This window comes from Rhipicephalus sanguineus, chromosome 8 (assembly GCF_013339695.2).
Source record: "Rhipicephalus sanguineus isolate Rsan-2018 chromosome 8, BIME_Rsan_1.4, whole genome shotgun sequence".
NCBI classification, from domain to species: Eukaryota; Metazoa; Arthropoda; class Arachnida; order Ixodida; family Ixodidae; genus Rhipicephalus; species Rhipicephalus sanguineus.
This window is the reverse complement of record NC_051183.1, coordinates 116,645,736-116,659,049: the sequence shown is the minus strand read 5'-3', so window position 1 is coordinate 116,659,049 and position 13,314 is coordinate 116,645,736. Positions and strand designations below refer to the sequence as shown.

At 46.1% G+C, this 13,314-nt stretch overlaps 1 protein-coding gene across 1 annotated transcript in view; it reads right to left on the bottom strand.

Moving 5' to 3' along the window:
- Positions 1–10,600, bottom strand: part of LOC119402329 (venom metalloproteinase antarease-like TtrivMP_A) — a 67,808-nt gene extending 57,208 nt beyond the window's left edge. The window contains exons 1-2 of the mRNA XM_037669472.2: positions 10,506–10,600; positions 9,527–9,696 (exon numbers count right to left, since the gene is read on the bottom strand). Of these exons, the coding sequence (XP_037525400.1) occupies positions 9,527–9,696; positions 10,506–10,575 (240 nt within the window). The 5' untranslated portion in view covers positions 10,576–10,600. The remainder of the gene's footprint in view (positions 1–9,526; positions 9,697–10,505) is intronic.
- Between the last annotated feature and the right edge of the window lie 2,714 nt (positions 10,601–13,314).

Here is a 13,314-nt window from a genome sequence, read left to right as displayed (position 1 = left end):
TATTTACACGTCGCCTGGGTAAAACAGGAATGCCAGAGCGGCGCCCCCTGTCATTCGTACAATGCAATACGGAACCAAAACCGAAACACAACGTCAGCTTGTGCAGAGGGCACAGAGGAAGACAAGTTTCAGCGCAGTCTCATTTTCGGCGCAGCTTAAGAAGCTAGGGCCTTTAAAATTGCGTATCTATGTATTTTCTATTAAAGGGACCCTGAAACGGTTTTGACGATTTTGTACGAACACATTGAGCCGGTAGAGCAATCCTAAGTATCATTTACAGACCGATTTAAGCTCTGTGCGTAAACTGTGTAATATATTACAAAGCTTTAAAGCTGCGAATCGCCACCGATCACAGCGGCTCGGCCAAACGCGTTTTCAAACCGCCCACTTCCAGTGTGCGTCGTATTGGAAGCGCGACGTCACGCAGGCGGATGATCTGATTGGATACGTCCAGTACACGTCACTGAACCTCCTGTGGGCAGCGAGCGTCGTCTGCCTATGTTACAACGTACTCCGTGTTGATGTGAGCTGAGCGACAGTGTTTATGTCTAGGTTTCCTTTCTTGGACATAATTAATTGCCCTAGCCGGGTTGTGTACCACATATCTAGCAATGTCTAGCAATTGGTGACTTCTAAAGCTGCGACATCGTGCAATGTTCGTTAGGCATCTGGCGAGCGGAATCCCTTGAGCTCGTCGCTGCAATGAGCGTCGCGCTCTCGCTATCCGTTCAACACCACGATCGACGTTTTTTGTGGCTGTAACTTCACCCCTGAAGACACAACCACATTCCCCGAGTTTACGCTTATCGGTGATCGTTCTCGAATTATTTTTGTTTGTCCGCATGCTTTTGCAAATTGTCGCCGTACAGGAGAATAAAATAAGATCTGCTGCTAGTGTGGCGGCACCTCTCGGAGCGTATATCAACCACTCCGCGAGCTTCGTCTTTGTTGGGCCTCCGAGATTGCGCGCAACCCGTCGGCGCACAATATCTGAGGCCATGACTGGGCGAAGCTCAAACCGTCGAGTGCGCTCATGAGAGCGCTGCGATCGCCGGCGATGTCAGGGTGTCTGTGAGTTGAGGGTGCAAGGCAGTGGTGAGGACGAGGGTATAGATATAAATTCCGTAGCGGCCTTAGTACACAGTGCGTCGCTTATTTTCTGGTGCGAATGATTTGGGGATGCTCCTGCCTAAACGCTCACAAAACTTCAAAAAACCGTTTCAGGGTCCCTTTAAAGTAACACACCACCTAATACTTACCTAATGATGTTGCGCCTCAGATATGCGTAATATTTACTTTTTGATCGACAACGTTCACAAGTATGAACAGCCGTACCAGTTCAAGATGGGTGGGCGGTAAGCAAGTGGTTAAAATTTGGCCGGGTGGCTGAATCGGGTGACGTGCCGACAAACAGAAAGACAGACCAAAATTTCTGCGTTTAAGTTCCCCAAGAAAGACTATCGTCTTTAAAAATAAAAAAAGAAGCCCTTGTCCTGTCAAGAAAATGGGGTCAAGTTAAGCTTGGCGTATGCGTGCTCACTTTTCTTCCTTGCAATCGCCTTGTGTAATGTTCAATCCTGACTTTGTCTTTCCTCCAATCCGTAAATTGAACCCGCGTGCTTAGCAGCGCAACTCTTCTGTTGCTACAGGGAAAAACGACGTGCATGGTAAACGAAGTGCATGACAAAATAGCCACAGCTGATGACTGTCCCGTTGGTGTCATCTTATGCGAATTCATTAGGGTTCCTATGAGTTTTTTTTTCTCTTAATGACTGCAAGTTCGCCAATGGCGTCCCAATTGGGTATTCTATTGAGATATATTGTTTGTCAAAAATATGCCCGCACTAGAATTCCAAACAAATGTTACGCGAAACATTTGTTTTCTGGGAATGGAGGTAAACTGTTGTTTCCTCCACCTTCTCCTCCCTCCACAGTCTGTACATTAATTTGACTAGAACTCCCTGCTGCGCTTTCAGTTAGTGTCCGCAGTGGTGTAAGACACACCACTTAAATTACGCAACTTAAGTTGCAGCCTTGAAAATGTCAAGTCTGTTTGTCGAAACGTCAGCTCCAGCACAGAAACTCTGTTTACGAATTTTTCATCGCGAGCTTCCGTCATCCCCTGACTTTTGCCCTTTTTTGGAACGCACCACTTAGTAACAAAGGTAGTGCAATGGACTTACCTTAATAATTTCTTTCTACTAACGTAATATTATCAAACACTTTAAGAGTGGGATACATGTGAGATATGGGAAGTTGTAAAAAAGTGTTTTTTTTTTCCTCGTTTTGATAAAAGCGATGTTGGTGTTGTAAAGCGAGTTCCTACTTTGCGTTGCACCATGCACTACTATTACATGCCATTGTGGTCGATTAGCCTGGGAAGACCACTTGGGAAGGTCGGAATATTTGTGCTGCATTTTCTTTTTGTAGCGCTAGCTACACTGGCCTAGCCGAGCCAGTTTCGCGCGCCTCCTCGAAAACCGTGCTGCGCATGCGCGAGTATCATTGATGTCACACAGGCGGCGCACCGGAGCCGGCACCTCCCGCGCTCTCCGCCGCCGCTGGTCTGCGCTTTCCAGAGGAGTGACGTCAGAGCCGTGCCAGACGTACTGGCGCCGGCGCGCGCGCAGCTATTCGCCTTCGCTGTGCAGTCGCCGTCTGACACTGCGCTGGAGCTGCTTGATAACGCCTCTGACTGGCGTTTGCCAGTGTGGTATAGCCATGGAGAAGGAGAGCGCAAATGCTGCTCCACGGCGCAGAACAGCGGGGAAGCTTAACTCATGGGATCACGAAGTAGTCGCCTGACAAAATAAATATACATGTGCCACATAATACGTATACCTTGTGTGGGTCATTGGAGCAGCAGTAAGCATGATAATCAAGCTAATCCTAGACAATCAGGAAACCTAAGAATAATCAGCTGAACCTTTGCTAACGCTACGTGATCATGGCATAGCCGAGCTAAGCCACTGCAACATTCATTTAATCTTTATGAATGCAGTTCCATGACAATTCCTTGAACTAATGCATATCTCAAATTCACGGATTCGATTTTCTTCCGCCAAGGCCGAAATTGGTATCGAAATAAAAAAGAATACTCGCATACTTTGGTTTTAGAGCGAGTTAGTTTTAGGCAGATGACTATTTTGTTCCTTTTAGGCACAGTTCATTTTAGGCAAATGCCTAATATGTTCATTTTAGGCGCATGCCCACTTTGTTCCTTGCGCTGCTATCGCGCCATTTTGATATATCAGCACGAATTAGACGTTAAAAAGGGCTTTGATAGAGCTCTTATAGTGCCTATAAATGTCTATTTTTGGCGTTCGTGCTTAATTGCTTACAAATGCCTATAAATGACTAGATTCAAAATTGGCGCTTATATGAACGCTATTTCGCCTCAAGCTTCGCTCCCAGGTGAAGTTTGATACCGTTATGTTACCGCACCACATTGACTGTTCGGAACTACGGGTTTCAGCCTACTGCTCTAGTTCAGCCCCCGGATACAACCGCTAGAAGCAGTGAAGTGGGACACGTCGGCGACCATTCGCCATCGCGCTTACATGGCGCGAGCGGTGGGAGAATGCTAAAGCGCGGACAGCCGTCAGTGGAAAGGGGAGAGAAGGGCAAAAAAAAAGAAAAATGTAACGTGCACGAGACTTTTGTGGTGTTTTTAATGTACTTTAAAAGGTGTTCACTGCAGTAGCGTAGCCAGAAATTTTTTTCGGGCGGAGTGGGGTTCAGCCATACTGTATGTTTGTTCATGTGTGCGTTTGTATGTGCGCGTATACAGGGTGTCCCAGCTATCACGCAGCACGATTTAAAAAAACAGGAACGGCGTTACGCGAAGCAAACCTACTGCATATTTTTCCTAGCACACTGGAGTAGCCACTGCTATTTTTAGATGCGAAGCATGTTATAGCGGAGTTCGAACCGGTGGTGGTGTGCGGCGTGACCACCCTTACTGCGCATGCGCATACCTTCTCCCCTTCCGCTCTCCCTTTTCCCATCTTCCCTCACCGTCTGCCCTTTCCCCCTCTCCACTTGATGTTTTTCCTATCCACCTTCCCTCCCCTCTCTCCTACCCCTCTCCACTCTTCCTATGAAACGCGTGCTAGACATGCCGAAATTCTCTGCTGCGCAACGCCGCGATGAGCGCCAGCGCATGCGCGTCCCCTCCGCCCTCTCTCTTCTCTCCTACGCTGCCCCCCTCTCGCGCGCCTGTCGACCGCGTTCCCCGCTCGCCCTGTGAGAATTAACGGCCAGGCTATAGAGGGAAGACAGGACGCGCGTATCGTTCCACTTCGCGTTCCATGACACGAGGTCGGTTGCATTCCCAACGAACGCCAACGAAACGCGATCGTGCAAGTGCTCCGGCTTCGGATCGCCTCATGGTCCCATTTAGCGGGAAATGGTGTAATTGTTTTCGTTAATGAGGTTTGATTAATTAGTCATAATTATATTTGTAACTTGACAAGTGCTCACCTAATTGTCAAAATATCAATGAGGTGTATGTAGGCATGTTCAAATGGCATCTAACTGCGCTACTTTCAACAACGTGCTGATTGCGCGCTCATTTTTTCCCGGTTGATCAAGAAAGCCCGCGAAATATGAAAAGTGACATGTGACTAGACTGTTGCGCGCGTCGGGAACCAGCGCCCTCAGACATGCTCCAATTAGGTAGACAGTATCAAGGAAAAAATGCAGAAAGAAAACAAAATGCATCGTCATATCTGTCACTCTCCTGCCTAAGAAACGCACCGCTTGGTTTTAGAGTCAGGACATAATCAGAACACCTGCCGCGTTATCAATGAGAACAGTCGGCCGTGAGATATGGATAACGATTTTGGCGCACTGTGGAACGGAATGAATCTCAGCGAAATTGCACGCATATCGTTGGCGCCTGACCTGTACCCTTGCCAAAATGCGGAACGCTGTCTCTCGCAACGGACAACAGGCAAAGCGTGTGCTTGCAGTAAGCTTATTTGAGGGCGCTGGTTTCCTTTGAGGGGGGGGGGGTCAGCGTTGTGACGTGTTATTTTTATATTTCGCGGGCTTTCTTTATCAGCCGGAATAAATGAGCACATCATTAGTACGTTGTTATAAGCTGCACAGTTGGGTGCCCTTTGAACATGCCTACATTCGCCTCATCGACATTTTGACAATTAGGTGAGTACTTGTCGAGTTACAAATATGGTTATGACTAATTATTTAAACCGCATTAACGAAAAGAAAAAGCAGTGCCTACTCCAGTGTAGTAGGAATAATATGCAGCAGGTTCGCTTCGCGTAACGCCGTTCCTCTTTTTTTTAAATCGGGCTGCTTGAGAGCTGGGAGACCCTGTATATATTGCCGCGCGTATATGCCAATGGCGACGACAACGAAGCCGCGCGAATGTCCTTGCCCCAATGCGGCGATGAAGAAGACGTTGCAGTTTTTTCTCCGATTGATAAAGGGTGTGTGTTTGTCGTTCTTCACGTCCTCGTCGATACGACATCGTTAAAATATACAGACCTGCAAAATTGAAAAGTATGGGAAAGGGGAGTTGAACCCCACCCACCACCAGGCTTCTCCAGTTGTTCCCTGCCAGGGGAGAAATTGTCTGCACGCGATCAGACCCGGCCAATAGGACGAAGCCCTCCCTTCTGGTCTTTTAGCGATCTGGATATTTGCACTTGCTCTGGCCTTCATAGTCATGCCGAAAAGACACCCATGAGTGCGTTGATTCGACAATGGACACTGGACTCACCATGCAGGACACGGCACAAACCGTGTTCTGCGAACCATGGGGAACAAAGCATAATTGTACGGATATATTTACCTGTTGGTGCCTTTGTGCCATCTTAAGCAATAACACTCTTGTTTTCCTGTTGCAGATAGAGGTCGCGCACGTCTTCCTTTCAAGTTATTGGCATTGATGTGAAAATTTATTGTGCCTATATTTACGCTATTGAAGGCTTGTAACGTTGTTTTACCTGCCTATTTTTGGCGCCTAAAAACCCGGCCTCTAGTAATAACTATCCTTGCACCCTCATGAACTAAGGGTCACATAAAACATTCAGTAATTTACAAAACTCCACATTCAGACGGCTACAGCAACATATGTGCCAGCTATAGCTATTACCAGTTCCTTGTCAGTGCGCTAGACAGTCTGTTGTAAGGTGCGGTCACAAAGTTTGCTTTATTATATACAGCAATTTCAAGCGCCTCGCTACGCCCGTGTTCTTCACATGTAAATTTTGCCAGAACAACTGAAATGCTCATTAAAGGTGATAACAGTAACTACGATTGCAGTTCACAAATATTGTGATGGGGCCACACTGCCTCTAAATTCGGAAACAATTCACGTCACAAAGGCTGTATCTTACAAATCCATTTAGGTATTTCAATTTACCAAAAAGAATACGTTATGCAAAAGTACGTAAGGGGATATTTGAAAAATGAATAAACAATGCGTTGTTTTCTGCCAGGCGGAGTTGAACTATTGCGTAAACCATTGGACACTAATCCAAATTTACTGGATGACACAGCCGTGCCACAGTTGGTAGTAACATATAATATGAAATACCAGAAGGATTTATGCTTTAGCATGTATTTGTAATGACAAAAAATTACCGAACATAGAGCGAGCACAAGTGTTATTTGTGAAAATGAAAAAGTCACAGTTTGGCCTCAAGGGCGAAGCAATGAATGCGATAGGAAGCAATTGGAAAGTCACAGGAAGAACGGCAAGCAGCTAGGAACTAGTTGCACCCTGCTAAAGAACGAAGGACGCAGGAAAAAAAAAACAAAGAAGGCGAGCGCGAACTAGCAACTGTCACAGCTCGACACTTGAAGCGTGCTGTTCAAACACAAAGAACGACGCTCGAAAAGAACGCACAGGTATACAAAGGATGAGAGCGAACTGCCACAGTTATGACTTCAACTAGCTCCTACTTTGGCTCTTCTAGCTAGCAGGTCACTCCTTTCGCAAACGCGGCCGCTGCAGCGAGTAAAGTGACCTTCGTGTGGTCTATAACTTCAACACAAAGTTTGGGGTGAAAGCACAAGACATACAGAACACCCCCTCAAGAAATAAGCACGCGAGGATGGTCGACCACGCCCTGTATGTCAAAGTACAAGTCGGAGGCGCACATCCCAACTCCGGTGAAACACTAGAATTTTAGAATTGGGGACCAAAGAAAGTTGCGAGCTGCCAGGGCGCATGCGCTGAAGGCAAGCCACTCTCGGGCTCTTGCGCTCGCGTTGTCCCAATGTTCCAAGACACTGAGCACCCTTCGGCGAACAAAACCGGAGAGCGCGCGACCTCACGAGAAGAGAATAAAGACGGAGCTTGGCCAAGCTTGGCAGTGGCACGTGAGACCAGGGCTCGCGTTCTCTGCTGGCGTCGATTCTGGTCGCTCAAATAAAACTTCATTCGGGTTTAGTTGGTACATATTCCTGGGGCTAAAACTACAGCGCAAACGCTCTTCTTTGTCCTCCTTACCTTTTCTTTACTTTTTAGGGGCGAAGCTTCTTAGGGCGTGGGTTCCCTCCTCTGTTAAGTGCGGCAAGTTGGGCAGGTTGGTAAAGTTGCATAACTTCGACTGGGTAGCGCAAAAACACGGAACAAAAGATAGAGACGTAGACAGCACAAGCGCTAACTTCAAACCACGTTTATTTTGGAACACGCAAGAATATATACACATCACTAATCACAACGATCTCAACTATCGGCTCATGATACGACAGCTCTTTAGAGTAACAAGAAAAAACCATTCGTACTACTGCGCAGAATACCACATGCGTCGGACGTCGAACACTCGCAAAAAAACAACAAATGATCCACTCATTTAGAAAAACAAAAATTTTTCATACACTCTTTTCGATTCCAAGCGCGACATCAGGTACTGACGCGATATTAGGACGCTATACTAAGGAATGATAGTTCCTTATTGTGTAGGTGTACAGACGGCTGGCTTACGCATGAGGTGCCTTGCCTCTGGATGATGTAAGCTTCAGTTATCTCACGAGTTAATTGTACCTTGTGGCGGAATAAAACGGAGGTTAATTCAAACTGCGGATCGCAACCACACTGACGGCAATGTAAGGCCAAATTTGACGACGGAGCACATTTTAAGGAGCTGTGGTGCTCGCGCAGACGGATGTTCAGGCAGCGGCCAGTCTGGCCCACGTACGTTTTGCCACATGAAAGGGGGATCTGGTACACAACCCCCTTTACACAAGACACAAAGCGAAGGCCATGCTTCATGGTGCACTGTCCTCTTGCTTCTTCTTTTCTTTTCTGCCGATACTGCAGTCTCGGACAAATCCCTTTTAGCTTGTTTGTGGCTGAAAAAACAACATTCACGTTGAACCGTGCCGCCACTCTCTTGAAGCGGTGGGACACTCCGTGAATGTAAGGGATCACGGAGATCACGGGAGCGGACACTTTCCCTGCATTTCACCGATCACAAAGCGGTGATAATGAAGGGACCACGTAAACCAACAATACAATAAAAGTTTGATGTTTAATATATACACGGTGTTTCACACTCCATATATCATGTACTGGGCGAAGTTCACGGAAGGGTTTCATGGTTTACCGATGATTGCCTCCGGAGCTTAGCCCCACTCATCATCATTCACCGCGTGGATATGCTGTGATTTTTTTTCCCCTGCACCCATCTGAATATGTTTCATGTCTTCGGGAATCTAAGACACTATCATCCTTGTTGCACATTTCGGTTTAGGACTATTGTTAAGTGCGCGTGTGCAGTAAGGTTGGCTTGGGCTTATCTATGCATTGGTGTGTGAAAGAATACGGCAGTTAGAGCTTATGTCGTACGTTTCTTTTCTTCGTGGGTGTCTTGTGCGTGTGCGCTGTAATTTAGGCCTCAGGATTCTGGTCACGGTGTATGATATATACCGTGATTCTGGTTCAGCCGTCTCGTTTCTTCCCTCCTGTGGCATAAGCGTGCACAAGAGCCAAAGCGTTTCCACTAGCTCGCGCCACCACGAGCCACGGGACGCTTTTCCTTTTCCCTGGCCGACTGCCCACGTGTGGCGTGGCGCTACAACCCCAAAATAGAAAACTAGCGCGGGTCGCCACCGATACGACGCAAACGCAGCGAGGGCAACGATGCAGCATGGCCCGCGTCTCGCATAATTTTTTTTCGCCACGTGTGGGGTCCCATGCATTTACCCAGTGCCACGTGCGCTTGTATTTTGCCGCTAGTGTTGTGGAGAACGAATAACGCATGACGTAATTGTGTACGGCCGCGTGCTGAGGAGCGAGAGGTCACAGGTTCGAATCCCTAGTTGCGCGCTTCTGAATGTTTTTCTTCTGAATTTTTATTTGTGGTTTTGATTTATCTATACATATATATACATATCCGGCACATCACGGCCACGGCGACAGCGATGGCGACGGGAAAAGTCCCCCCTGAGTGTCCAAAAAATTGCAGTCGCAATAAAAGCTAGCCCGCTGCTGTTGCAACGGGTTATTTTGAAATTATAAAGTGTAGGATGCAAAGGGTTGTGCACTTACTGTTTCCACGTCGTTCAGGTCTTTTGTACTCGTAACAAAGATAAGGTTGTCAGCGATTACACTGCTCTTTTCGAGATTGAGTGCTATCTTATCACTCAGCTGGAGTACCAAATTTCCGGCTGTGCTGCGCTTCTCCAAAATCAGTGGATATACAGTATATTCTTTCGATGCTTCAGGAGACAGTTCAATGAAAAAGAGACAATGTACATATGAACACGCACTTCAGCGTTTTACAAAAAACTAACCTCGCCTATTCATTAAGTTTATGGATTGTTAATGTATCAATTAGGAAGTACGGAAAGATGAACTCGGTGGATGGTTTGGATGGTAGAATGACTACGATCGAAATATGTCGGTCCCGTGTATCATGCAGCTTTCGTAGCATACAAAATCAATTTCCTTTTGAAGCTTGAGATCGAAAGGTACCGCAGTTGTCTCTGTGAGAGTTTCATCTTAATAAATACGACATTTACAAAAAGCTAAAATAAAAAGATCTGTTAGGATTCTCGCACCTTTGTAGTGTGGTAACCAGTCTGCAGTTCAAGTTAACAGCTAGATTTTGTTAAGCTGCAATTTTAGCCTTGCATGCTTAGCAGGAACTCTCGCATATACATCCAATACAAGTGCGGCTTAGCTTAAAATGGTGGCGGCTTGGGCTAGTTGGTAGCTCATGACAACTGTTATAGCGCGAACTCTGGACAAGGGCAAAAGGTACACGAAATTGTGGATTAGCCCAAATTTCATGCATAGAAACACCTTTGTCGAAATCGGTGTACAGCCGAGTGCGTTAATTAAAAAAGCTGCTCTCGAACACTGCACAGAGTGATTCATGTCATTCCAGAAGTCCAATACCGGAAATAGTACTGCGGTACTCCAGTAATTCGCATTGGTGTCGTGAGTCCTTAGGCATTAAAATCGTTGGATCACCAACGATGCAAAGCTTACCGTAAAATTTTGAAATGTGTATTTGTTCACTCACCTGCATAGCATGACAGTATAACCTGCAAGAGGTGAATTATCAGAAGTATGTTTTGCTCAGTGTTTTGCATGATAGACTTTCAGAGCGCTGCGGGACAGTGCTATATCTGCAGGTTCTGCTGTCGTACCGACGACTTAATATTGAACACGTCTTACTAAACCTTTCTCATGTGCAGCCGTGTCAGAACGGTGAGGATAGCAACGGTTGACAGAGATCATGTGGCTGACACGCTTGCTACATGCAATGTGAATGTTACGGGTGCAAAGGTGCGGCGTTGTTTACGGGTGAGCTTTGAAGAAAGACGTGAAGTAGGTCACTCAGATATCATTTTGCGGTTGTCTGTTGCACACGTCTTTTGAGTGCTGACAATGGGCGTCTTGATAGCCTGTTGTAAGTCAGCGCCTATGTGTTACGACGAATTGTCTGAGCGCCCACTGTATGTTTTGCTTCTCGTCACGGATCCACTTGAAGGTGGCCCCCGATATAACGCTTTCAAACGGTCTGTTTTCAAGTGAAACAACACCATGCTTTCATTTTCATGCTTAAACGTCATTACAAGGAACTGTATTAGATTATTTATATGTTTAGTATTAAAAGTGACATGATAAACTAACTAATGTTTTGTATGCTGACCAACAATGCTATTAAACAGATGTATAGAAATATTAGATGTATTAATTATGTTCAGTATGCAAACCAAAAACCAGTTCAACTGCTGTGTATAAGTTATATGTTTTTCAATGTGTTCTTTATCTGTGTATAAGTTATATGTGTTTCAAAATTATCCATATCTTAAACTAAAATGTCGTTCATTGTATAACTTTGTCTCCTGCCTGTACTTTATGTATACTATAGTTGCATGGATCCAAACTAGCATTCTGCTAAGGATCCAGATGTTGCTAACATGTTTTTGTTTTACTGTATTTCATTTAATGATAATAAAGTTCAAAGTTCAAAGTTCAAAGAAATTGTGTAAAGGCAGTGAGTCATCAGCACACACTTCGCAGTAACACTCCTCATACCACGTATTACTGTTAAGTATGACGCAGGTTGATTTCTCACTACTTGCAAGGTTACGGGATAAATTGTGTGTTTTGGCAAAGTAGGCCGTTAAAGCTCTACAACGTTTGGATGCGTAATTATTAGACTGCACGGAAATTAATTGGCCAACATTGACCGCGCCGATTCCGGGCAACGGCTTGGTAACAACGAGGTTGCGGAGAACAGGGACGCGCCTGCCACGTACAACGAAATAACGAAACATTTTTACCTCGCGCGAAGAGTGTACCCACTCCCTCACCCCAAACTTAATATGCCTCAGGCCCTTACGCTCAGACTACTGCAGACGGAGACGTACCCTAATCCGAGCTCCTTACACGCCATTTATCCCGAGGTATTCCCCAGTGACGCTTGCCCCGCATGCGGAGACGTAGCCACGCTAGCGCATATGCTCTGGGAGTGCAAGGCAACGCACACTAACCCCGATACTGCTTCGGCCAGGTGGGAGGCGGCCCTCTGCAGCTCCCTCCTGGCTGACCAGCTCTGGGCCGTCCAGCAGGCCCGCGGAGCGGCCGGCAGGCTTGGTCTGACGGTCCCGACGTGGGAGTCGCCCGCTGCGTGCTGACGCGCGCCTTGCAGGACCCAAATGAAGTTTTTCAACCAACCAACATTATTTTCCTGAACATCAGGGATTAAAAGGGTGTTATTTTCACCACAAATAAAGAAACTCAAGAGCCTTTCCTCTACCGTGAAATTAGGGGCAAACGAAGCATGGCGTGTGCGTGCCTTACGTACTACTTCTTTCTTTCTTTCTTTCTTTCTTTCTTTCTTTCTTTCTTTCTTTCTTTCTTTCTTTCTTTCTTTCTTTCTTTCTTTCTTTCTTTCTTTCTTCCTTTCTTTCTTTCTTTCTTTCCTTCTCTCTCTCTTTCTTTCTATTTTTCTTTCTACATTTCTTTCCTTCTGTCTTTTTTTCTTCCTACAACATTGCGCAATGCTCCCTCCTAACGTTTTCTTTGCTCCACATTGGAACTATGACCTTCATCCTCGTGCTCAGCCGTGATGAGAATTCATAGCAGTGCAGCTCCCACAGTTGCCACCAAATGTAACGAAACACTCTTCTCACACAATAAAATTCACGCTAGACAGTTCTTCTTTCCGGAAGCCACTGCCGTCATCTTTTACCTTTCACACACTTCGTCTTCCTCGTCCACTATAATGAGCCAAGACTGGATTCAAAGACTGGAGTAACGACTGGATTCCAATAGAAGGCAAGCGAGCGAGCGCAAGCAGAAAGCTACTTGGGCATGGGAGATTAAGAAGCTTGCGGGGACAGCGTGGCCGCTGCAAGCACCGGACCGGGTTGATTTGCGAAACATGGGAGAGGCCTTTGCCCTGCAGTGGGTGCCGTCAGGCTGATGATGACGATCCTTAGCCCGTGTCTCTCCGGCACATCCTTTACCACGTGAAAGTATGCTGAATTTCTGTAGATGCCGGCTTTCAAGTGTCTGCGGAGAACCAAATTCAGTGTGCTGTTTGTCGCAGGAGCATTTTATTACACCTCTAAAATTACCAAAAGCTGCAAACCGGAGAGAGCGCATCTTTCGCATGGCAATAAATCAAGTTTCACTCAATTGCAAAACGAAGATTGTGGATAAGATTTTATCGATGTCTACGCGTGAAATTGAAAGACATAGAGTGGTAGGCTTTGTGGTATTGCAGTCTGAGGTATAAAGAAACGATGCAGGACCAAAGGAAATATTAGCAGACAAAGCTGCAACGAAATTATCATGATTTGCCTGAAATTTTAAGG